The 27,582-nt window shown below is 43.9% G+C and overlaps 1 protein-coding gene across 1 annotated transcript in view; it reads right to left on the bottom strand.

The window, feature by feature from the left end:
• Window positions 1-12,606: 12,606 nt before the first annotated feature.
• The window catches only part of TMEM86A (transmembrane protein 86A), a 31,417-nt gene continuing 16,441 nt past the window's right edge, over window positions 12,607-27,582 (bottom strand). The window contains exons 2-3 of the mRNA XM_053393275.1: window positions 16,513-16,777; window positions 12,607-13,790 (exon numbers count right to left, since the gene is read on the bottom strand). Of these exons, the coding sequence (XP_053249250.1) occupies window positions 13,363-13,790; window positions 16,513-16,777 (693 nt within the window). The 3' untranslated portion in view covers window positions 12,607-13,362. The remainder of the gene's footprint in view (window positions 13,791-16,512; window positions 16,778-27,582) is intronic.

Here is a 27,582-nt window from a genome sequence, read left to right as displayed (position 1 = left end):
GAAGGTGAATTATTCCACTTCAGGAGCAAATTTTGCAGCTTCCTGATATTGGGAAAATGTGACACCAGTCTGACTCCTGCAGGTGCACAGAACAGAGAAGTCAGGCACGAAGCTTTTACTTGCCAGTGTAGGCTGCTTGTGTACCCAGCAATTGCTATCTCCATCTCTTGGTGACCAGAGAGATTAGCTTTTAATCAGGCACCATGTAAACAAATATCCCGAAGGGCAGTGACTTTGTGCAGTTCTCTCAGTTTTCCTTCCAACCCTATACTTGCTCTTGGGAATCGCAGATAAAAGCAGGTGAAACCTTTATACCAGGGGTGAGAAAAAACTTTCAGAGAGTTATATTTCCCTTCTGGACAACCCTGGGGTGGGGAAACATGACTGGTTGATGGGGCAAGAGAGGAAAATGCGTGGAGTAATGAATTTACATTTCACCTTTGCATAGAAGGCTAGTTTTACACACACACACACACACACACACACACACAGGCAAAACCTGCTCTGATAATGCAAGAGGCATTATCAGAGTTCAGCGACAAATGCCGGCCTGGCAAAGCACTCAAGGGGGGTCCAGAATTGGGCTGGTGAGGGTTATGGCCTGGGAAGGAATCCTGAGGGCCACATAGAGAAGACTGGAGGGCCAGAATTGGCTTCCAGGCTTGAGGTTCTCCAGCCCCACTTTACAGTTTAAAGCACCACATTTGTGAGCAGCGCTTATGCATAGCATTTTGCTGCCTGAGGCAGAAGAGCAAATTACACCTCAAGTCAAGGTAGATAAAGCCCTTGTTATCTTGGCACCTGAGGAAGGAAAGCCACTCCCCAAAAGGAAATATACAATAGGAATGCAATAAATAAAGTAACAATTTGCTGCTCTTTCATGACACTCAAAATAGACAGAGGTGGCTGCATCACCCTGCCAACCATAACGATGAGCTGTTTTTCATTAAACTTGGACTTCCTCTGCCTCTATGGTTTTAGCAGGAGCATGGCAATTAACAAACAAAAAAACCACACAAATATATTAGCCCTTCGGGCCAGTGAGGTTTTTTTATTTTACTTTTAGTACATCTATATGAGCAGAGCGTTTTACATTAAAGGGGGGGGGATGCACACAATAGAACACAATGGAACAAACTGAAAATAAAATAAATTTGAACATGAAAAGAAAAACACCAGTGTGTGCATTGTATCTGCTTCTGAGTTCAGATCAATTTAGGTTTCATTGCAGCTATTTGGAACCTATGCTCTATTTTTATGTTGTTTTTTGCATAAACAGTTGAAGCTAGTATAAAATGATTTGCGTTGTGTTTGCATAATGGTGAAAACATTGTTAGCATGTGGGGAAAACAATAATTTGCAACTCACCAGATGAGGTTTGATGTATATCAAGCCCAACTTGATCAATACTGGGAAGTAGTAACCCTCTGAAGCCAAAATTCTATTGGGGAGGGTTTCTGTGAGTAAAATAGTACAAATGCACCTCATGCAACCTCTGTTACATTACCACACATAAATGCTAAAGAATGTACAATTTCTGTTATCTAAAACCTCTAATTATTCACTATGCATCCACCCTCAGTCGCATGCCACTCCATATCATTCTGTGGAGGCTTTTCATTCAAACCTGGGCCTACTTTACAATGCCCTTGAGAGTACACAGGTGTAAAGCCATTACCAAAGGCCCTGCACGATGTCACAAGGCAATGCTGCTCCGTCTGTTGGACTCTGGCCCTTTCCTAAACCTACTCTGCACTTCCAGTCCAGCAACAGCCATCTCTTTCACAGCCAGGTGCACACACACACAGTCCGCTGCCACATGCATGGAAATCTGTGGATGGGAGTGTTGCTAATCAAACACTGTCATTAAAAATAGACCAGAATTAGAGTGTCTCCCGCCTGCAACCAGATGGGAAATCAGGAAAGGGAGACGCTACTATATGGAGAAGCTCCCTTATGTCCCTGCTTCTCTGCAGCTTTGATAGTCGACATGGCCGTTTTGGTCTGCTGCTGTAAGGAAAGAGCCCCTGGTTCTTCTGGCTTTTGTGCACTACCTTTGAGAGGATTGTCTCAAAGTTGGAGAAATGCTGTCATAAGAATATTTCATCTTAATTATACAGTGGACCTCGGGTTAAGTACTTAATTCATTTCGGAGGTCCGTTCTTAACCTGAAACTGTTCTTAACCTGAAGCACTACTTTAGCTAATGGGGCCTCTTGCTGCTGCCGCGCTGCCAGAGCACAATTTCTGTTCTCATCCTGAAGCAAAGTTCTTAACCTGAGGTACTATTTCTGGGTTAGCGGTAACCTGAAGCGTATGTAACCCAAGGTACCACTGTATAACCCAGTGGAGCGTTATCCATTGCAACTTCCTTTTCTAGATAACACGTTTGTGTAACAGATAAATTCAATGCAACCCTCTCTCTTTCCCCAAAGTTTTCAACAGCGTAATTCTGAACATGCTGTTCAGGGTTTGCTGCTGTAGGTCAATGCTGGTTTGAAATTCAATTTGATGGGTGTCCAATTTGCAGGGTCTACGCAGCCAAACCTGGGCGGGGGTGGAAGTGCTGCTATTACTCACCTGCTTGAGATGATTGTAATTGTAAATATTGTATTACAAATATTACAATTACTGCAGTGTAATTGTAAATATTGTAATTGTAAATATTCCTACTAAAATGCACCAAAAAATTAAAATGGCATGAGATAGAACTCCTATGGTATTTGGCCATTGTGGTATAGTGTTCTGGGTGTAGTAGTGTTGCAGCTCTGACCAAAATCCAGAGGCACTGAATTATATATTCAAGGGCCTATTCACACATTACATTTTTATATACTGACCATTACATTCATTTAGAACAAAAACAAAACAAAAAATGCCAGTCTAAAACAAAGTGGTATTCACTGATGCTGGTTTTAAAAACAATTGTGCAAGCTCCTAAAAGTGACTTTTAAGTAACACTGTGGTTTAATATATAATAATAATAATAATAATAATAATAATAATAATAATAATAATAGTAGTGCTTATGAAAATGTGTCCCATTTGAGAGGGATTCAAAAACATTAAATTTTCCTCACACCACCCTGGTGAGGTAGGTAGAGAAGCATTGCAATTAATTCAGTGTTTGCTAACCGAGGAAAGGGCGCAGAACCCAGGTCTTCCACTGATGCAAGCCACTACAGCTCCTTTAACTTTAAAGGCATGAATGAAGCTTTCCTGAAGCGGCACTCCAGTCACAGTAATCAATAAGCAGAAGCAGCCTTCCCCACGCCTAACAAGTGCAAATGTTGGTACAAATCTGTACATTCCCATTCCCATTGCAATATTCAAGCCCCATCAAACCAGCTAAATGTGTCTTCTCATGCTCCAGGGAACACAGAAGTCATTGTGTACAACTAGAGAAGGGCTGGGCAATGTCACAATGTCTGCAGTAAGGCTGGAACTAGATAGAGGCGAACTAGAGTCCAAGCCAACAACAGCAATAAAAGCCAGCTTTGGAGAGTTCAGGCAATGAAGATTAGATCTGATCATTCTAGAGATTAGATCACCCTAGATCTCAGCACACTTTTCACATTGTGCCTTTCCACAATGGAGATAATTCTCTTTCTCCTTAGATGCCAGCGGTCACTTTACAAATGGCCATAATGGCCAGGACACATAACCACTTAAGAGCCCAACAGTGCTCATATAAATGGTAGCAGGAGTAATGAAAAAGGAGAGAAGCCTGCTACTTTCCTGAGGGTTTAAAAATATATACATTTTTAAGGCATGATTTCTTTAGCTGTCATGCACCCACCACCCCACATTCACTTCCTAACCTACCAATAACAGTAAAAACAGATCTTAAGCTGAGACATTTGTGTCTCCAGGACGAGGTTATATACGTTCAGATGGGGGAAAGCATCTATGATGCTGAAGAGTCTCAGCTCTGCCTGTTCTAATCGTTTTGTTGATGAGGAAGGGGAACAGAAACATGCCTGGAAGTAGTTTCCTGCACAGCCTAAACACAGGACAAGCAATGTCTGGTGCACAGCGCACAAACACACATTCCTTTCCTCACCTACCCAGCCCACCCTTTTGAACATATAGGATTCAATCCAAAAGGGTGCTTTGCAAGCAGAAACAAGTTTGTGGAATGTTAATTTCTGACAATTGAATTATAAGACAAAAAGGTGTTAGTGAGCGACTGTTTTTAACACCAGATTTCTCCTTGAATCCCAAATCCAAGACTGTCATTAAATAGTAATCTTGGGGGAAGGGCTTCAAATTCCATCAACTAAATAGAGCTTGGGGAGTTTTGCCTGAGAACTTTTTTCTCATGTTTATTTCAACTCCACGACAAGTAAACAAGAGAAATGTCTGAATGGCCAGAAATGATTGCCTACCTCATCTTAAACTCCTAACAGTCTGATATATATAGATATAAATATAGATATAGATATGCTAAAACAGGCAAGCTATGCATAATAATATCTGTAAAGATGCAAGAAACTAATCTGCCTCAAAGGAGGTTAGGAACCATAGAGAGGGTTCTGGACATAGAGTAATGCACAAAAACAAATCTTTTATTGAGGATTGCTTTCTTCTAAAAAATACTTTAAAAATAAAAAGGTAACTAACTCTTTTACCCAAGAGCAACTGACAAGCACATTTATCAAGACTGCCTGTACTTTTAAGAGAGCCATGATAACACTACTGCCGAATTAAATTGCCACAATCTGAAAATGGATGATGGTAATGCTTCTCATTAAATTGGTTCTTCCCTAATGACCAGGGTGAAAACAAAGCACTATCTTGCTCACTTTCTCCACAGTATCCCTCCATGATACAAACAAAATGAAAACACAAACAAAAAACAATCAAGGAAACATATACCTGCGCACAAAAGGGAAAGTATAATTGTACAATACTCAGAGCCAACCCATTTGAACTCACCATCTGCTAGCAGCAAATTGCTTTTCTGAACTCTGTTCAGAGAAGAAGAAATAATACCATTCGGTGAAGAAGAAATAATACTACATTCCAAAGAATTTTAAAATAATGTGATTTTGGTTCCACTCTACCTTAATATAGGCAGCCCCCACGACAGCGGGAGATCGTTAGCAAAGGAAATACAAGGATGACAGAGGATAAATCATCCTTGCAAATTCCCCCCAGGGACGGGAGGAATGGGCTTCACTCGCAGTTTGTTTCAGTACCTGGCTCTCGCTCCAGCATGGAATGTGGGAGACAGGGAGGCGCTGAGTGCAAAAACACTTCACCTGGCGAAAACCCTCCTACGCTGCCATTAAGAAGCAGAGGTTCTCCTGTTAATTAGAGCTTAATTGAACTAAAGTACAGCCACATCCTAGAAGAGATGAGATTGTAAACTGCAGAACAAACCAACTGCAAGGAGTTTGAGATTTGAACTTGATATAAGATTTCATTTGGTGCAAAAGACGGGGGAGGGGAGCCTACGGCTTCTTTATTTAAAGTTTTCTTCTCTACATTTATGATTCGGCAACCCTCCTCTGAATGTTAGTTCAAATTATATTTGTACAAGCAAGTATAGAAGAAATAGGATTATAAATATGGAATATAACATCAAACGGAACGGTGTGTGTAAAAAAAGGAAAAAGGGAGGAAAGCTCTATTTTGCAAAAGGTTTATGATGGATGGTTAGATCTGACTCTTCCCCATCCTTTATTATTTACGAAGTAAGCGGAATAACGCTAAGAGGACTTGGAATTTAATTTAATTGGAAGTATATCTTCAGCTGGAAGGAAGGATGAAAGGAGTCTGTGAACTGCCAAGGAACTGATAAGGTTCTTTACTGAGTCATCTGCAGTTCGACAGACCGCTCTTCTTCCCAGGCTGAGAAGAAAAATAGTGACAACAGTTTATTTACTGAGACAAAGTGACTTCTGCAGCTGTTGTTAAAGTTCTGGATGCAAAACAACAAAGCGCAGGATGAAGTGATGCAGAATTTTCTGGAACAACAATGGGATATCAGCTCTGCCCAAGGCATGATGGATAACAGCAACAAGGACAAGAAGAAACACCATAGACAGAATGATTGCCACAGAAGAACAAGGATATAGTTTGAGTTCCTCACTTGCAGTTTTATAAATCATTTAATGTGTCAACACAAATAGGCCACTAATATCGCAGTTGTTATATAAGGGATTATTATTATGACAGGAATGCAATTGAAACTAAGATGATTTTGGAACGCAGAAATAAAAAAAAACATCAAACCATCAAATCTAGCACGCGGGGGGCCACATTAACTAAATTACATAATTCAGTATTTGAATGATTGGTATTAATAATTGTATTATAAATCAGTATTGTTATAATGAGGCTGTTATTGGACTGTGATTGAAAACTAATAAAAACTTATTACCATTACATTTTTTAAAAAAATAATGTTTTAGTGATCTTCCTACATCCCTCCCTACCCTGCAAAACAGCACACGTTAATATATCTTCCAAACTAGATTTTGCAAAGTAGGGGAAAGTTTGCAAAAGGTGCAGGCACAGCACTGCAGGTCACACCCTGCGATTCTCTAGGGCAGCAGGTTCATGGTGGGGCTAGAAGTTAAGCAGGCTGAATGAAGGAAGATGCCAACTGATTAAATCCCCTTACTGCTCTTTCACCCTAACCAGACACAATTTCCCTCATGAATGAAATGCTGATAATATTATGCAACAGCATTAAAGACAAGAGATTATACCGGTGTTATTTTAAACCAGATCTTTCTTTCAAGACCACCAGAGCTTCCCAATACCACTGCCCAAGTTTCCCCAAGTGTTTTGATGTTGGTTTTTTGGATCACTCCCTTTTTTCTGCCCTCTCAGGGCTCCTGGTGCCTTTTGACAGCAACACAACAGGCAAAAATTCAACAGATAGTAAAGTCACAGGAGTTATAACATCACAAAAAATATAATTCTGCTCCTAGACATATCCTTTCTCTAATTAAAAGTTCGGTGCATTTTTTAATATTCTGCATATTTTTTTAATTTTTAATTTAATGAAATATAATGCATTGCAAATGCCTGTCTAGACTTATAGCAGATTGTAGGAAATATTAGGAGAAGCTTAATGGTAAGAGCTGTTTAAGAATGGAACAATCTAGCTTGGGAGGAGTATTTAAGTATCTAGAATCTGGATAGCCATCTGTCAGTGACACTGTAATTGTGCCCTGCCCTGCAGATCCTGCAATCAGTGGTGTCCAAACTTTTTTAAAAGAGGGCCAGATTTGATGAAGTGAAGGGCCGACCAAAGGGCAAACCAAAGTTGCTGAGCTTTTTTTAGGACTGAAGTTGTTGAGGGTTTTTTTTAGGATTTTACCCCAGGAAATAAACAATAAACTGCCACAGGGGATTAAACCAGCCAGTGGACCGAATTAGGCCCCTGAAGCGGACTTTGGACATGTGATCTCCAATGCCTCCTCTAGCTCTAGGACTCAAGAGCAGCTGTTTCCAATAAGAATACATTTAAGTTTTCTGCACATATCGTTCTGTATCCCATTTTAATGTAGCATACCTAAAAATGCTATCCATGTTTTCCTGTTTTACCATTATTTCTTCCCAGGCTTGCTTTCTTTTCTTTCTTTTTAACCAATGCTTCAAGGAATGTAAACAATCATAAATGCAAACAGAAATAAAACAAATTCTTTCTGATTGTGGTCTTAACAGCAGCAGGACATTCCTAAAGACTGGAGGCAGTATTTATATATACACAGTGACTATTTAAAGCCAACATGTGTGTACAGTGGTACCTCTGGTTACAAACTTAATTTGTTTCTTAACCTGAATTCTTCTGAACCTTAATTCTTAAGGTTCTTAATTCTTAACCTGAAACTGTTTTTAACCTGAGGTACCACTTTAGCTAATGGGGCCTCCCACTGCCACCACACCTTTACCTCATCCTGAGGTAAAGTTCTTAACCCGAGGTACTACTTGTGGGATAGCGGAGTCTAACCTGAAGCATCAGTAACCCGAGGTGTTTGTAACCTGAGGTACCACTGTATATATATGGCATACACACACACCTATATTGTAGATAGCTATCTATCACAAGGATCCTTTCTGGCTGCCACTTCAGACTGTGAAGAGGAGGTGGTGGAGGCACTTTTCAAGGCCTGTGAAATTGTGGTGTCCTGAAATGAAGAAGAAAAAAAAGGCCATCTGTTCTATTCTGGTTCTTCTCTAAACAAAAGACACCCATCAAAGTGAAGTTAAGGGTGTCTGGCTGCTCTAAGGGGAGGAAAAGCCTCTTCACCAGTGAATGCAAGGAAAGCGACGGGTATGAAATCTGCTTAGCGTCTGGATAAAGAAGCGGATGGCACTAGCCAGCAAACAGCCAAGGGGCCTTTAAGGCTCATTGGTTGCCCATTTACAATGGGCACCCTGAAAAGTCCTCAGCCTGGATAGAATGGAATGGAATGAGGCTGAGAACTTTCTAGCCATCCCTTGTCTCAAGAGCCTTCCTCACAGGGCCGCTCCACCAGTTAGCCACTCTGAGACTTCTGCCTCAGGTGGCAAAATGCGAAGGGTGAGGGAATTGTGCACTCCTGCCCACCTGCCCACCCTCCTGCTTTGTCCGCTTGAAGTGCCCCTGCCACTCAGTTGCTTCAGCAAAATGCTCAGTGCTGCTCCTCCAGTGTTGCCCATGCTAGAATGCCTCACTCTGCGGAAGCCGCCTTCCTTAGATCAAGGCATTCAAGGTGAGGCGGTTTGGGGGATTCTCAGCCCAAGACATTTTGTCGCTTGAGGCAAAATAGAAAATTGTGCCTCCCGTCTCCTCTGCCACCCACAACCCCCGCCGCCTCAGGTGACTGGAGGTGGCCCAGGGGAGGCTTGGTGCACTGAAGGTAACAGAGGAGCAGGTGGCAGCAGCAGTGGCCCCCCTCTTCCAGGTGGCAGCCACAGACAAGAAGTGCAGGAGGCAGCAGGTTGCATGCTCCTTGGGGGCCTCCCAGCTGTTCCCAGCTTGCCACCTGAGGTGACTGCCTCACTGAGGCTGATGGGCGGGCTAGCCCTGCTGCAGCTCCTTTGCCACAGCAGATATTGTCTAAAGCTTAAAAGGAGTATACTGCTCAAGTCTGAAACTGGATGCTGCAACAAAGCAGTAGTGGTGCGGGCCCTTTTCGAAGGCACCTTTCCCACAATGCCTCACTCTGGAAAGACCCTGTGTTCCTTGGGGTCCTTCATCAGATTGTAGCAGCAAATGGGGCAGGAGCAAAGCAGAGTGTTTACACTCAGAATCTTCTTTCTTGCCTCTGTGGTTTCAGAGCCAGTCTGAAACAAGCCGCTGTCTCTCGAGTCCTGTCAATTAAGGCTAGAGAGGATCGCTGTTACTCATACTGCTAAGAGGAATTCTTTTAACTTTATGTCTTCCATTTGTTACTTCTGGAAGTCTCCACGTACCATGCCATGCCCACTTGGATAGCTCAACCAGTAGAACATGAGTCTCTTAACATCAGGGTTGTGGGTTTGGGCCTCACGTTGGGCAAAAAGATTCCCGTATTGCAGGGGGTTGGACTAGATGATCCTTGTGGTCCCTTCCAACTCTATGACTCTAAGTTACATAAAATAAGCATGGTGCTGAATTGAAGAGAGGCATAGTGGATTCCAGACGACCAACAGACAGAGCTCAAGACAGCATCTCGTTGTGGAGAATGCATCAGACTCAAATTGCCTACCCAGATGTTTTATTCACGCATGTGGCGTAAGGTTCTCCTTGTTTCATTCATAAAAGCAATTCCTGCATTTGGTCAGAATGCACATTCACATTTCAAATGCTCTCCTCCTCTTTCATATCTGCCTTAACAATAAGTAGCTGTTCACATAAATAGCACAATGGAAGCCAAAATTCATAGGCCATATATGAAAAAGTTAATTCAAACTATGTGCCTTACCAGGCTCAGACAGCAGAAACCCAATTCCAAATGGAATTGGTCAGCCAAGTAATCCTCCTTAGGTCAGGTACGTCATCCTCCTCCTCCTCCCATGAACAGAGTTACGGTTTTATAATATGTACAACATTGCAAAGTAGCTTCCCGATGAAACTTGCCCCAACATGCTGCCCTAAAACAAAATATTCCACGTGTTAGCCTGCATCCACACATAAAACTTAATCAACTAAATCATAGATGTAATCAGTGCAGGGTGCAATCCAACAGCTGGCATACAGCCAGCATTCGGTTGGCTGAGGCGCCATAAGTAGCAGCCCAGCTGCCATTCTGCTCCCTGGGAGGGTCGTCCAGAGGGCAGGACTCTCTTCACTGGGGCTCTGCAGGTGTAACTGCCCTGCCAGCATTGTTTTGCTGCTTCTGCTTCCGCTTCTAGGCTGAAAAGTGGGAATTCTGTGGGTATGTTGATTCATGGGACCCCAAACCCCCTGTGTACATTTCTGGTCACCTCACCTCACCTCACTGGAGTGCTGAAGAAGGTTCAGAAAGGGGCAACCAAAAGGATCAAAGAGTTGGAGCAACTCCTCTGTAAGGAAAGGTTGCAACATTTGGGGCTTTTTAGGCGAGTAAGGGAGTGGTGGGGGAGACACATGATAAAGGTGTATACGATTACGCAACATATGGTGAACGTGGCATTCGTTGGGAGAAGCCACAATGGTTCAAGTGCTATAAGACCAACAATACTTTTGTAACACAGAGTTTCCTCTACTGATTGGATGTTGTCAGAACTGACTACTACAGAAAGTCACATGAGCAGCTTCTACCTTAATGACTGAGCCAGTAGCAAACCATTCACCGTGTTAGAAGTATCCCTGGGGAAAGGTAAGTACTTTGTAATCATTATTACTTTGTAATAATAATGCTTGTAATAAGGAAATGTCCATTACAAGATGTCAGCCATAGGAGCAGAGGAAGAGGCCTCATTCTGAGTCAGACCAGTTGGCCCATCCAGCTTAGCATTGTCTGCACTGACAAGGAGAGCAGCTCTCTCCAGGATTTCAAACAGGGGTCCTTCCCAGCCCCACCTTAAGATGTGTCAGGGATTAAGCCTGATACCACAGAGCTATGGCCCTTTCTCCAGCAATTGTAGGAATCATCAGAGGCTGAAGTGCCCGGCACAGTGGGATTATGGGAATTGAGAGAGCACCCCAGAGCTAGACTGTGAGGAACAGCGTATGCTGTAGTTCATTTCTGAATGACAGAATGTGTGTGTGGAAGTTTTATCTTGGGATATTAACCGGGTGTAGGTGTGTGTGATCTATCTGGAATATGTGGTGCACCTCTGGCAAGATGCCACTGTTTAAGAATGACTAAGGATGCTCTTTTCATAGTTTTTTTTTAAAAAACAACAACAACAACAACAACACAGATAAGCAAAGTAAGGGGAAAGGTACTTATCTGAACAGGTAATTTTGCAAGCAAGGGCAGAATTCTACTGAAAGAACACAGTAGAGAGAACCTAAAGGAATGCTGTATGTTCTAACTGTAAAGACTCAAAGTAAATCAACATTTAAGCTCCTGGGAAAGGCAGCTGAGAGGCTGCAAACCTCCCTCTTCACAGGAGAAAAGGAAATGGGCCAGGAAAAAGAATATAGGTAAGAACCCAGCAGGGCTTTGAAAGTGGTGGCTCCTTTGACACAGATTCTCCCTCCTCCAACCTCTGCAGGATTGCTCTACCCATGACCTGCACTTACTAGCTTGTACAAAGAAAAATACATTGCGGTCAGTAAGTACGATGTATCCCTCAAAGTCCCCATGAACAATTAGGTGGGCACACACAACCAGGGGTCTTCACACCAATCGCTGCAGTGCGGGCCAGGCTAACCCATTTTGCAACTTGACACCGAAACAAAACAGCAAGGAAGCTGCTGACACATAACTTTTCCCCACTGCACTTCCCTGCCAATTGGATCTACAGTGACTCAGTGCTGCCCAGTGAAGATGGATGAGAGGAGAGTGGCGCATTGATTGGTCTCTCAGCACTTTGGTGATAGGCTGTACCTCTCGGCAAGACCCGCAACTGCAGCTGTTGGTCTGAAGGCACCTGCAGATTCTACAGTCCTGGTGACAGTTGGTGGGAAAGTAACACAATTCTTATTGTGCAACATGTACACGGAAACAGGCACATTACACATGCGCAAATACACGGAAGCCCATTGGCTTAGTTTCAAATAAATATTGTTCCCTGATCGTCCACTGTATAGAAACAATGACTTGCTAATGCCTGTCAGGGATCCGCCACACAGCGCTTGTTCACAGTGACCAGACCACCTGCATGCGCAGGATATAACCCTGCCGATTCTTCCTCTTTCAATACATGGGATTTTGTCTGGACTCTGGAGTGGAGGCTGGGAGGAGAAGCTGGCTCCACACATCGTCACTAATCCAAGTCTTTCCCAGACCCGTCGTGTAGCTATGACAGCAGGTCTGACGAGCCGGTGGTTTCCTTGGCCAAAATATTCAGCCAACGAAGCAGCTGGTGAGTTAGATTTTGAAAGCGTTCACAATGTTCTCCTGTTTGGTGCTCTAATCTGAGATTATGCAAGCTAGAAATTGCTAGAAAAATTGACGAACCATATACCGTTAACTGCGTTTCACACGCACACGTACAGCAATCTTTTCATTTCCCGTGTTCCCTAAAGCCTGAGAAAATTGTTGCATTTTGTTGTTGCTTTTGAGCCTGCAGAACAACATGGGCTCTGCAGGATTCACATTCAGAAGAAAGGCTTTGAATGGCCCATAAATAAAATGGTTGTAACGAATCTGGACTTCAGACTGGTTTCTCCCAGGGGCAGCCCAAGCTTTACGACCGACATAAACTCCCACAAAGTGCTCCCGTGTCCTGTTGTAGCGTCTGGGCCCTGGGGGTTCCTTGTGTAGACACACAATTGTTTCACAGTTGTACTGTAATGCACGCAAAACGGGGCTTGGTCAGGCAGCACCAAGGGTCATTTTCACATGACTTTTGCACATTCAGAGTGTTGAAGGCAAGGCTCTTAAACGCCAATGCACTGCCTACCCTTTCCTTCTTTTGAAACGTCGTCCTGAAATGAGTCTTCTCCTTCTGGAATGTTCAGCCTCAGCTCCAGTATTATACAAACACAATGAAGTAGTTAGAGAGGCCCTCCCTCCCATGAAACTTCCAAGATGCAAAAGAAAGAGAGAGAGAGAGAGAGAGAGAGGAAAAAGTCAGATAGTTGGTTCTGTGTGAACTAAACTTCCAGTGTGGCTTCTAGGCTCCGGCAAACTGGACTGGAGAAGAGCCAGCTAAACACTAAAGATAATGCTTCGATGAAGCAAGATCTGCAATCACCGGTTCACCTAGAGTCAAAACTCTCCTCCGGGATGAATTGCAGTTAGAGCACTCCCAGCAGAGTTTGAGCGCCTGCAGGCACCCCCGTCTACTTCCTCTTCCTGAAGATGTCTTCCTCCCTGCTTTCCACTGCAGAAAGTGCAATGAGCATCTGAGCTGCATAGTACGTGGCCATGATGATGACCCGTGAGTAGGGCACAGGGAAGCAGAACTTGTTGACGGCGATGGTCAAGTCGGACACCATGAAGAGCACTGAGCCAATGCAAGCCGAGAGCTTGGTCCAAGTCCACAGGTCGTTGCACAGCTGCACGCCGGCCATGGCCCGCCAGCCCATGAAGCCAATCAAGGCAGTGTAGACGGCTACTAGGTAGGTGAAGGGGCCCGAGAGGTAGGAGTACAGGAAAGTATAGGAGAAACTGGACACCAAAGTCATCACCAGGCCAGCTTTCAGATCCAGAGGCTTCATCCCAAATGCGGAGGAATACAAGATGTGCGTGATGGCAAACATCAGCAAGCCTACAGAAGGGGGGAGAGAGACAAAATGTGAATGAATGTCAACATTGACATACATGGAGACAAGCAATGGATAGACTTTCTGGGAGACTACATGCAGGGTGAAAAAGCTTTCTCTTCTGACAGGAAAAGGCCATCTGCTCTCCCTACATTTTCTGGTGTGAGCAGCTTCTGCAGCAGCAGCTATCTGCAAGTCATTTTAAGATCATCAGAGAGAACTGGTTACAGAAAACTCAGGGGCAGCTGAAATAAATGCCCAAAGCATGGACACAAGGCCCTGAAGCTGATGGGAGCCATATGCCTATTTTTTAAAAAAGCGGAAAGGCTTAATTGGCAGGAAGATTTCTTCCCTCTGCACATTAAGCCACAGATGATGGCTCCCCTTAGACAGCAGCATGTGACTTCTTAGGACTTGTGCTCCCTTCCCAGCTTCAGCACAGCTTGCCAAACCACTCTCTCTTCCCATGACAGTCAACCCTGTGCTCTGTGTCAGCACATCTACAGCAGCCAAAGACCACCTGCTTATCTCATCTCGCTCCTCTGCCTACAAGGTGAAGAAGTGTGCCTCTGTCAAGAGTACAGAAAGGATCTCCTTCCCTTGTTCTCTGAATCATGCTGTGCCTCAGGCTACATGTCACAATCCATCTCCTTTCACAGGAAGATTGCAGGAGGAAACACCAGGGCTCCAGCGAGAGAGAAGGTGGAGTCAGACAGAAGGTAGCTCCTGCTTCTTCAGGGGCACAAGGGAACCTATGTGGCTTTTTGATTTTTCTGGCAATAAATTTCTCCCCCTCCAATATATCCACACTGTCAAAGTTTCACTAATGCTGCTTTTTAAGGTGTGGTTCCTCCATTTGCAAAAAGCTAAATGTGCTAATCTAGATTTAGAGGCATTGGTTTATACACTAGGCTGGAGGCAGGCAATGGCTGTCAGAGGCTTAGTGCTGTCCAGCTGGCCATAGATAAGACTCCGGGCTCCCAGCCAGTTCCAAACAATTGATTTATTTGACAAAGTTCAAACGTACATCTCCAGCGTTTCCATTAACCTCCTTCCCCTTGTGCGCAGTTGCTCCCACTAATGTTACTTCCTTCTTCTTTTTACCCAGCATGCAAATCTGCGAAAACTCCTCCCCTTATTTCCTCTGTGTACAGCATGACTTGTCCCAGGCTCACACTCCTCCTTCCCTTCTTCTGACGACACGCTGCTGATAATCTCTCTAGGCTCCCTATAACTGCTGGTTTCTGTCCTTTCATCTTTTCCCGTTTGCCTCTCCCTGACAATGGCTTTGATTTTACAAAATATAGTATGATTGGACCATCATCATCGCTGTTGTCTCTGGACAGAATGAGATAATCTACTTCTATGTAGCTCTTCTTCTCTCCCCCATAATCTCTAGTGAAACTCACCAGAGATTATCACCAGACTAAGAATTTCCTGGTTTAGTGATTAGAATGTTGGACTAGGACCGGGAACAACCAGGTTCAAATCCTCACTAAGTCATGAAACTCACAGGGTGACCCTGTCACCATCTCTCAGCTTCACCTACCTCACAGAGATGAGAACAGAATGGGAGGGGGAATCAAGCATAGCACCTTGAGCTTCCTGGAGAAAATATGGTATTTAATTGTAATAAACACACAAATAAATAAATTCCCCTCCAGCATCAGAGCATGTGGCAAAACTCACTGTGATTATGTTGCATTGGCAATGACTAATATTAGACAGTATAAGGAAAGGGGGAGAACAATACCTGAGGAATGTCATTTTTAGGGGCTGCCCTGGAACTTGAGCAGTGTCTAGACTAGCCCTCCATGCACAGAGTTTGTAGATTTGTAAATCTGTTGTATGACCTTCTTTAAACTATTGCTCAGCCTAAGGCATGTTGCCATTATTCAGAGTAATGGGTTGCATGAGAGAATCAAATAAAACAGGCTAAAAGCGATGTCTAAGAAGTGTGGAACATATTGACCCATGACAGGGCCTTCTCGGTGGTGGCTTGCCATTTGTGCAATGCGCTTCCTGATGACTGTATCTGTCACCTCATTAACAACATTCAGGGGGAAATTAAAACATTCCAGGCATTTGATAGCTAAAAGACGCTGATCCTAGCAACCTTGAAATAATTAGCTGTGAGGGTGTGCAATTATCTTTAGATGTTCTTAATGTTTTTAGATGGTTTTAAACATTCTACATTTGCTTTTATTTTATTTTTAATTGCTTTGTGTTTATATTTTGGTGTTTGCCACCCTGGGCTCCTTTGAGAGGAAGGGCAGGAGAGAAATTTAAATTACCATATTAATAATATTCATGAAAAGAAATAATTATTGTACACTAAGGTATTGAAATATAGACAGATAGCCAGCCAGCCCTATATGTGTGTTAAAATATCTATTAAAATATATTATTATTATTATTATTATTATTATTATTATTATTATTATTATTCCCCACCCATCTGACTGGGTTGCACCAGCAAAGATGTGTAAATTTGCCTCATAGTGTATGAAGATCATGGCTATATTACTTCAGCCACCTAACCCCAACAAGACAAATGACAGACTTTTCCGGCGCCGATTCCTGCATTTCTAGTTATGTGCTAAAGCTCCAGTGCAGGAGCACACATGGGCAGACATCTGTCTTACTTCCACACTTCATCATTGACAGTACATGACACGTTCTCCAGAAGCTTAGTTGCCCAGGCCCACACCCTGGTGCCCCACTGACCGTGAACGAAGTAGCCTTGCTCTTGCCAGATGAGGAAAGCATCTCCTATAGATGAGAATATCAAACCGGCAAGGATTCTGCAGGCGCTGCGATGGGCCGTCAGGAAATTGATCCCGTGCGCCAGCAGGAAAACCCATAAGCAGAAGATGGGCAAACACTTGATGAGGGCACTGAACCAGGAGGGGCTGGAGGTGGGCAGCCAGAGGACGAAATAGACGCAAGTGGCTTTGAAGAAGGGGACGAGTTTCGGGCCTTCACTCTTCACCTGGGGTGGGAAAAGACACACACACACACAAGATGATGGGCTGTGAATTTGTTTGCTTTAAAAAGCCCCGACCACCTGAAATCCATCAAATCATTCCGCAGAGACTACACAGAGCCTGTAAACATTACCAAATTGCTCCCCTCGCTGCTTCCCTCTCGTTCAAGAATTCTGCTGACCAACAGCAATTACAAGAACAAAGGCTTCTTGAACTTTACCATAGTTCTTTTTTTCCCATTGTCATCAGCTGCACAGTCTCCAAACCGCTCCATGCCAAAAATAAGGGCTTAAGAGATTTCGTTCATTCCCTGTAAAGTACAAAAGCCCTGGAAATCAATCTTATTCATTAAAGTGACTTTAAAGAATAATGCTGCTTAGGGCCGTTTCTAATGTTGCCCCAGCCCTGCCCTTATGGCAGACACAGTGCACTTTTTGAAGATTTCACACACCCATTCTGCTGCGTGCATATGTTGGGAGCTGCTGCCATTTGCGCTTTCCCAGTGGTGGTGCATGCCGTCGAGGGGCCACAGGTGATTCTCAGAGCATGCAATGCACATTCAAAGAATCATAGCGTTGGAAGGGACCATGACAGCCATTCTAGTCCAACCCTTTACAATGCAGGAATCTTTTCCCCAGCATGGTGCTCAAACCTACGACCCTGAGATTTAAAATCTCATGCCCTACTGACAGAGCTATGCTCATTCAAAAGATTCCAGGCCAAGTTCAAGGTCGAGTGCTAGTTTTTAGCTTGGCCTCAATCTTAGTCAATAAACCTAAGTCTGCATACATTTAAATGACTCAAAACACTCAAATAAGGTTTTGGCTTTCAGGTGGCAACTATATCACTGTAACATGCTGTGGCGATCAGACAGGGTCCCCGGACATTTGACGGTCTATTGATCCCTGTGCCACCACTGTGATTGCTTCTCCACTGCCACCAACCTGTTTCTCTTGGGTACACACAGAGTCCAGACAGTTGTTAACATTAAATCAAATAAGCAAGTTTATTTTATAAGCATTAACAAGGTTATGGTTTCAGATAATTTTTCTTGTCAGTTTCTTAATCTTAGTTTCTTTACCGGCCTATACCTTCCTAATAACTTCTAACTGATAATCCCAACTGTCTATCTGTTTCCTCCTAACAGTTTCTCTCACTCTCTCACATCAAAACTAGACCAACCCACAGACTTATCCTCCCTCTTCCTTCTCCAACTCCCAACTGACTCCCAACAACTCCAACTCTAACTCTAACTCCTCCCCTTGGGTTCCCACTGGCCAATCACTTCACACTCATTTAACCCTTTCCTTATGACCCACCTAGAAGGGCAAACGACACACATGCTATTCAAATCCTGGAATCATTCTGTCCAAGTCCCAATGCAACAAATGAAGGTTGCAGACCACAGGAGCTTGGCAGGTGCCATCCCAAAGCTTTCAGAAATAACATTAAACATGCTGCCCAGGACCATATTTAATCTCATATTGTATTAGCCCATTATATTTTGCTTCTTAGCTGTCAGCCTCACTACCAACTTCAACTCCAACCTTCTGTACCTAGTGAGTGGGATTAATTTCTGAGAAAGCACACAGAGAATCAGACTTAATTTGCTTACATGGGGCACACCCACAGAATGGTTTTTCTATCAGCCACACACCGGGCAGGAGCCAATTCAATATTGAGAGAAAGCATGTGGCCCAGGCTTTATGGACTGAAAACAATTGCTTTCCAGGAAAAGCTGCCATAAATATCACATGGAGGAAAAAGTTTGAACTGGACAAAGCTCCCTGTGAAAAGCAACAGAGCATGGAATTTCTCACCTTTCCCATCCATCTGCTTAAATAAGCACAAGCTTGACATGACAAAAGCAATATGTTTCATTTCATTTATTTATTATATTTATATATCCCCCCCTTATATATCCCCCCCTTTGGGACATGGGTGGCACTGTGGGTTAAACCACAGAGCCTAGGACTTGCTGATCAGAAGGTCGGCGGTTCGAATCCCCATGACGGGGTGAGCTCCTGTTGCTCGGTCCCAGCTCCTGCCCACCTAGCAGTTTGAAAGCATGTCAAAGTGCAAGTAGATAAATAGGTACCGCTCCAGCGGGAAGGTAAACGGTGTTTCCGTGTGCTGCTCTGGTTCGCCAGAAGCAGCTTAGTCATGCTGGCCACATGACCCGGAAGCTGTCTGCGGACAAACGCCGGCTCCATCGGCCAATAAAGCGAGATGAGCGCCGCAACCCCAGAGTCAGTCACGACTGGACCTAATGGTCAGGGGTCCCTTTACCTTTACCTTTATCCCCCCCCCCACTTTCATCCAAGGATCATATGTCCTAGTGAGCAACCTGGCTGCCAAATTCTTTACCAGCCGAAGTTTCCGAAACATCTTCAGAGGCGGCCCCACATATTTACAGCAATCTAACCTATATTTTAAATGGCACTTAAATACCCACTAAAATTCAATGTTGGACACGCCCCCCCCCCCAGCAGTGGTAACTATTGTCATTCAAGGGTGGGTTATTGGCAAAGATTTAACTGACCAGCTCTTTTCAGTGTAGTGGGAGATCCTTGGGTTCAATGAAACAACATAGCTATTGAGATGAGATACAATGCAGTTTTTTGTCTCATGTTTGAGCTGCAGGTGCAAATTGGCAATGTCTCATTGGCACAAGATCCAGTTCAGAGACAATGGCCTCAGTTCCCGTGTCACTCTATGGGTTTTTTAATGTGTTAGTAGGAGGGAGTTAACGGTTTGTCCACAGACAGCTTTCTGGGTCATGTGGCCAGCATGACAAAGCCACTTCTGGCACAACGGAACACCGTGACGGAAACCAGAGCGCATAGAAACGTCGTTTACCTTCCTGTTGCAGTGGTACCTATCTACTTCATCTACTTGCACTGGCATGCTTTCAAACTGCTAGGTTGGCAGGAGCTGGGACTGAGCAACGGGAGCTCACCCCATCGCAGGGATTCGAACCGCCAACCTTCTGATCGGCAAGCCCAAGAGGCTCAGTGGTTTAGACCACAGTGCCACCTGCACCCCACTATTCAGAAGGATACTACCACTGACAATGGAGGCAGAGCACTGGCCAGCACCCACGGATAGCCTTATTCTCCATAAATTTGTCTAAACCTCTTCTAAACCTCTTCTAAACCTCTTCTAAAGTTGTTGCCATTACTGCCTCCTGTGAGTACAAATTCCACAGTTTAACTAGGCCCTGTGTGAAGAAATATTCCTTTTGTCTGTTCTGACTCTTCAGACATTCAGCTTCATCAGATATCCCTGAGCTAAAACTTCTCTCTGCCCACTTTCTCAATAATATGCATGCATAACTTTACACACTTCACTGCTCTTCTGTAAACCTTGAATCCCCCCCCCCCCGCAAGCATGCCTTGTCCTCTCTCTTGTTTCTTAATGGCCCCATTTTGGCTGCAAAACCCCAGCAGCACTCACCATCAAAGTTTGCTGTTAGAAGGAGGAATACAGTGGTACCTCTGGTTGCGAACGGGATCCGTTCCAGAGGCCTGTTTGCAACATGAATAGAACACAACCCACAGCGGTGTGTCTACGCACGCGTGGGTCGCGATTTGCCGTGTCTGCGCATGCGCGAGCAGCGAAACCCAGAAGTAACCCTTTCCGGTACTTCCGGGTCACTGCAGGACGCAACCTGAAAAAACGTATCATGAAGCAAACGTAACATGAGGTATGACTGTACTCCTCTCCAAAGAGCAATGTGTAACATCCTCCCTTTAACTTCTCTGTCACTGAGAACAAGGACAGACATCAAAACTTGCAGAGGATTTGATAATCTGAGGTAACTTTCCCCAGAACAACAATCCCAAAAGACGGGCGGGTTTTTTGGTTGTTGTTTTTTTTAAAATGTCCTGTTGGACTGTGTACAAATTTCATTTGAAGTCTTCCAGTCAGTTAGATGAGGTCACAAGTCATCCCTCCCTTACCTCCGAGATCTGTTCGTGCTCACAGCCTACAACTAGCTCTACGGTTACCTCCTGGTTCTGCAAAAATAAAAGACTTTTGCAACATTTCAAAGCCTCCCTCCTCAGCTGACTGGAGCGGCAGAGTTGGCAGCCAGTAAGGCTTGACTTTTTAAAGAGCAAACAATGGTCATTTGCCAGAAGAATATAATTAAACCCTTGGCAATTGGCCTTGAGATTCTGGACTTGAATGTATTAGTGCTTTAGTTTATTTGGCACTGGCCGGGGAGGGGGGGGCTGGTACTGCAGTGGAGGTGCAGAGAAAGGGAAAGGGAATTAATCAAAGTGGCATTAAAAAGGGGTGGCTGCCTATCAAAGGGAGAGAGAAATTCCTTTGTAGCTGAGCACTGCAATAAGTCTTTGCACCCAGATGCTTTAATGAAAAGACTATTGAAAAATATTATGAAGCAGGGTATTATTTAAATAGCTGGATATCATTATTAGAGGATTCTGCGGTTTAAAGAGGCACTTGTTTAGAAAAGGTGGGAGCTTTTATTGCTCTTGGAACTTAGTCCCTATGGAGGACTAGGAGATAAGTGAACTACCAGTAGTGATGCAATGGATGGGATGCAGCCACCCCACCCCTAGTGCCAGGATTGCTGCTGCTTACCTGAGTGGGGCTGTGGCAGAGCAGCAGTGAGTCCTACATTGGCTCCCAGTACGTTTCTGAGCACAATTCAAAGTGTTGGTGCTGACCTTTAAAGCCCTAAAAGGCCTCGGCCCAGTATCCCTGAAGGAGCATCTCCACCCCCATCGTTCAGCCCAAACACTGAGGTTCAGCGCCGAGGGCCTTCTGGCAGTTCCCTCACTGCAAGAAGTGAAGCTACAGGGAACCAGGCAGAGGGCCTTCTCGGTAGTGGCACCCGCCCTGTGGAATGCCCTCCCATCAGATGCCAAGGAAATAAACAACTATCTGACTTTTAGAAGACATCTGACATCCCTGTTTAGGGATGTTTTTAATGACTGATGTTTTATCGTGTTTTTAATATTTTGTTGGGAGCCGCCCAGAGCAGCTGGGGAAACCCGGCCAGATGGGCGGGGTGTACATAATATATTGTTATTATAATTATGAGGTCAGCACTGCTGTTAATGCAATTTGTGTAAAACTGGCGATGTGGATACTGCCTTAACTGCATGATGCTATCTACTCAGAAATAAGTTCAATGAGATTTATTTACAGACAAGTCACTATAAAGCAAATATGAATTGTGCAAAATCATGCACACAATTAACTGTCAACGCTATTATCCAAAATCTCCAGCATTTTCCTACTAAGAATGGTCATTGTCTGTCATAAGAAGGAAGAGAAAATTCTAATGCTCTAACACAGAACCTGCTATAACCTACTCCTTAGCAAGTTGTGCAGGTTAAGGATATCCCTGCAACGAGCCTTATTTTTTTATATATTTCTGTATAGCAGCAACAACCAAATGCTGTCTCTGTCTAGCTGTCCATCTGGAGTCTAAAAAAAGATTTGCATTGATTGAGGAAACTGCTTAAAATGCAGGAAAGATCATGACCACAATTGCAGAGGACCTTTATGCAACAATAAAGGCAGATTTCAACTCATCATACAACTTAGATATAATTAGGAACAAGGGAGAAATTTGATGTTGTTTGCATTTTAATGAGAAACTACCCAATTTACACTTTGCGAACCAAGAGACAAATCAAAACACAACCATCCTTCAAAGTTTGCAGGCCTCCAAATTTCACAATGAAGTTTTCCAACCAGAAAATGTGTTCAAAACTGTATGTTAGGGGATTTGTGCATAAAAAGTGAAAATAACACAAAATTTGAGGGGAAATTGCTTGCAAAAATGTATATATAAGAAGAAATTAGAATAAATACTGATCGATTTTTATGAGTTTTTAGTGTTGTTGTTTTTATTTTTAAAAAAGCAAATTGCTGCAGAACTGCATTAAGACTTGAAAATATAGAAACTGGGGGAAACCCAAATTGACTGATTCATCTATCCCTACATATAATCTCAAAATATTTAACAACCCAGATAATAAAATTATGCCCTGCCACTTGTTTAGTCACTATGTCATAGATGCAGCTATGGATGGATGGGCTTCAGGTGTTGCTTAGCTTCAATTAGCATTAAAACCTTGATTTCATGGCTGGTGATGATGTAGGAAGCAACATGAAAAGAGACAAAAACCTAACTCATTCTCTTCCTGAGATCCAATTTCCCTGCACTAAATGTGGGCATGTTCTAGTTATTAATCTGATCATGTACTGTTATGCAAGCAAAAGTGTTTCTCACAGGAAGTTAATCACACCAGTGAGATATGAACAGGATGAGGGATAAATGCCTTTGCTGCCTAGCATTCCTTAGGGCATCATCAGGATGGAAGATAATATGGTATCAACATAACTATATCTGGGCTTAGCAATACCTTTTGAAATTATTACGAGGCAAGGAGAGTACCATAACAAGTTAGCATACTATCATTTCCTATTTGTGCACAGTCTGTTCTGCTCAGACCCAGCCCTACCAATTAAGCAAGCCAAGTAGGGTAGACTGTTTTGCATTGCCAAAAAAGAGGGTTTGCATCACCCAAAAACAGGACAAAAGAGGGTGCTAATTTGTATGAAGTTTGCAGATGGGCAGGGTACAAATAATAAATTGTTGTTGTTGCTGTAATTTTGGGCATGCTTTTAGACATGTAGGGAAAATAGCATAATTAAATTAAATGTAGAAATAATTAGCATAATTAAACACACCTCACCATGGCGTGGAAGGCACCACCAGGATATTTGTGTGGATGCTCAGTCTGCTGAGTGCTGCCAGATGTTGATGGGCAACAAACACCACTATTGCTTCATTACGTGAAGCATCTTTTGAACACCACAACACACACGTAAATAGCTGTTAAGTAGATAGGGACACGGGTGGTGCTGTGGGTTAAACCACAGAGCCTAGGACTTGCCAATCAGAAGGTCGGCGGTTTGAATCCCCGCAACGGGGTGAGCTCCCGTTGCTCGGTCCCTGCTCCTGCCAACCTAGCAGTGTGAAAGCACGTCAAAGTGCAAGTAGATAAATAGGTACCGCTCCGGTGGGAAGGTAAACGGCGTTTCTGTGTGCTGCTCTGCTTCGCCAGAAGCGGCTTAGTCATGCTGGCCACATGACCCGGAAGCTGTACGCCGGCTCCCTCGGCCAATAAAGCGAGATGAGCGCCGCAACCCCAGAGTCGGCCACGACTGGACCTAATGGTCAGGGGTCCCTTTACCTTTTTAACATAACATGATATGTAATAAAACTGTAATTTTAATCATCATATCAAAAAGCACAGTTCCTGATGGCAACATATCATATCTTCTATATGTATTGGTATCGTAACGTTCAAGGATTGTCAAGTCCAAACATTACAATGCACAGTTCCTGTTGGCAATGCCATTTCATGCTGATATCTTCCTTCTGCATCGTCCTACATCTTAAACATGCAACAAGCGAAACCACCTTCTGCATCGTCCTATGTCTGAAAGTGTGACAAATAAACTAATTAGTAACAAAAGGCAGCTAATGGTAGAGCAGTTCTCAGGATACACCCTTGTGTACAACTGTGCATTGTAATCTTTGGACTTGACAATCCTTGAACGCTGCAATACCAATACATATAGAATATATGATATGTTGCCATCAGGAACTGTGCTTTTTGATATGACGATTAAAATTACAGTTTTATTACATATCATGTTATGTTACTTTGCAGCTAGTTACGTGTGTGTTGTACTGTTCAAAAACTGTTGATGGGCAGCTTCAAGGCCCTCCATCTTGTTTTTTTTACGGTTCCTTATCTTTGAAACTTTTATATGCCTGTTGTTTTAGTTCATGGAGTTTTCTTGGCAGGGATACTGGAGTGGCTTGCCAGTTCCTGCTCCAGGTGGATCACATTTAGTCAAAGCGTGCTGGAGGAGACTCTTGAGTCCAATGGACTGCAAGAAGATCAAACCTATCCATTCTGAAGGAAATCAGCCCTGAGTGCTCACTGGAAGGACAGATCCTGAAGCTGAGGCTCCAATACTTTGGCCACCTCATGAGAAGACTCCCTGGAAAAGACCCTGATGTTGGGAAAGATGGAGGGCACAAGGAGAATGGGACGACAGAGGACGAGATGGTTGGACAGTGTTTTCGAAGCTACCAGCATGAGTTTGACCAAACTGCGGGAGGCAGTGGAAGACAGGAGTGCCTGGCGTGCTCTGGTCCATGGGGTCACAAAGTGTTGGACACAACTAAATGACTAAACAACAACAACAAATCTTTGAAACAGATTGAGCAGTTAGCCCTTCAAATAGAGGACTGTCCTCTGTAAAGTAGGCCACACACCATCACCTCAAAGCTGAGGCAGCCCATCAACAGCAGCTTGTTCATTATTTACCACAACATTATTATATCTTTGCCACATTTTTATTTTCTGCCCCAGGCACCAAAACTTATTGAGCCACCTCCAGTGTCCTTTTTCCCAGAAAACCAAGCTAGCACAGAAAAGTTCTAATGCCAAAGGAAGACTCTGGGACTGAGACCTAATGAAGACTTTCAAGCTTCACAGCACATATTCTCCAGAGACGGTTCATTATTTATATCACAATCTCCTGTGAAAAGAACACAGATTGTACATTACCAAAGGGTAAAAAGGGAAAGGCACTGTTTTATCCGGTTTCATGACATTCTATATTTTGCCTTGCTGAGACTAGCAGGCTGCAGGAATGGGTAATGAGATACAGAGATTCAAGGCCGCAGCTTCAATTAGTCTGATATTGAACTTTTGTGGTGGGGAGCAACCGGAGGGGTAATGAGGTGGAGGACCAATATGATCTCTATGCCCTTGAAGAGCACAGGCCATGTCAAAACCGCAATATATATCAGGTTGACTGTTTCTTGCACCAGTGCATAATATGACACATGATCAAATTTGGCATCCAAAGAATCTCAGAGTTGCCATTAAGTTATGCCTAAAGCCAAATTAAAGCAGAGTGGTGCTGCGGGGGCAGCTCAGGAGTAACAGCAGGCAATGGTGTGATAAGGCCTCTGCAGAAAGCTCTGACTCAGCCTTTGAACAAGCTCCGACACCAAGAGGTGTCAGTCTTAAAATATATGTAACAAATAGATATATTTAACAGTGCATCGGCAATCCTCGCGTGAAGGGTTCATTGGCAGACTTTATGCCAAACTGAATAATGCAGAAGACGGGCTGAATAGAAGCACAACTTTTTTGGCACAGGATATTATATAAATATAGTCAGCTGGATACAAAAACACCCTGAGTATGGCATCTCTCGGAACTACAGCTAAAAATTCAAGAACATTTTGCACTGGATGAGCAGGAAAATGAGTTGTGGGAAAGTGACCATGATTCTTGTCTGTGTGGAGATACCAGGATTGTGTACAGACCATTATTATAGAGGAAGGACAATCAATGCACAGAGGCAGTGCATCCCGTTTCAGCGCGTAAGGCAAAATGGAAAGTGCCATACTGGGAGAGCCAGTGTGGTGTAGTGGTTAAGAGCGGTAGTCTCGTAATCTGGGGAACCGGGTTCGCGTCTCCGCTCCTCCACATGCAGCTGCTGGGTGACCTTGGGCTAGTCACACTTCTCTGAAGTCTCTCAGCCCCACTCACCTCACAGAGTGTTTGTTGTGGGGGAGGAAGGGAAAGGAGAATGTTAGCCGCTTTGACACTCCTCCGGGTAGTGATAAAGCGGGATATCAAATCCAAACTCTTCTTCTCTTCTTCTTCTTTGCCTGCCCTGCCACTCCTGCTGCTCGTGCCATACCTGCTACTGCCAACACTGCTTTCCACTCCCCCTGCTGCCTCTGCCATGGACAGAGAAGCAGCGGCAGTATCAGCGACAATTCCAGGCATGAGATCTCTCATGCTTGAGCAATTTCAGGCACGATTTCAACCAATACCGGCACCCCTTCTGCAGAGGCGTTGGGGTGCCCGCGAAGCTGCTGTATTGGGAGCTGCCACCGCTGAGGCAGCCTCCTCAAATTTGCCTACTGGATGAGCTGACTCTGCCAATGTGATGTCCTTCAGATGTTGTTGAACGACATATCCCATTGGTTCCAGCCAGCTACATGCCCTTCATGAAACAGCAGCAGCTCTATGAGAAAACCGGCTCTGCAGGAAAACCAGAAAGGTGAAGCGGCAAATTCAATATTAAAGGGAACATGTTGGTTGTTCCTCCTCCAACTACTTTCATTAGGCTGAAACACAGGTTGCTTATATCTGTGGGTCAGTTTCCTCACAACAGAATGGTTGACCCAGTAAATATGACTTTAAATAATTTCATTAAGCAAAATGATCCACAGCCTTCTATCTACTGGGTGTAAACGTATCAAAATGTACCAATTATCTTATTAACCTGCCTACACACTGTGAACATAAAAACAACCACCTCCTTAATCTCCTTGTGTCCCTGGGTTTCGTATCACACTCTGGAGCATTAACAACTGGGCTGAGAAAAGTTTCGGGGAAGAGCTACTTATGCAACAAGGGTACCAGCTTTGGCCTTTGCGAAATTTTCTTCTACCTGTCTGTGAAGTAGAGAGGCAAGTGAGGGCTTGATAATTGGGTGGGTTCAACTGCTGGGTCAAGACCCACTAGTAGGCTGTGGCCTGATCCAAGTTGAGTTGCAAAAGGAGCACCACCACCACGCAAATGTGTGTTAAACAATTAAGAAATGGGTCCCCAGGTGCACATTTAGGTTAAAAGTGGATCCTGGGTCTGAAGAGGTTGAAGGAACCTACCCTGTATAATGGTGTCCACACCACATAAAGTGTTAGTGAGACAAATGATTCCTT

Source organism: Podarcis raffonei, chromosome 1 (genome assembly GCF_027172205.1).
Source record: "Podarcis raffonei isolate rPodRaf1 chromosome 1, rPodRaf1.pri, whole genome shotgun sequence".
NCBI classification, from domain to species: Eukaryota; Metazoa; Chordata; class Lepidosauria; order Squamata; family Lacertidae; genus Podarcis; species Podarcis raffonei.
The sequence above is the reverse complement of the archived record's forward strand: the minus strand, read 5'-3'. Positions and strand labels throughout refer to the sequence as shown.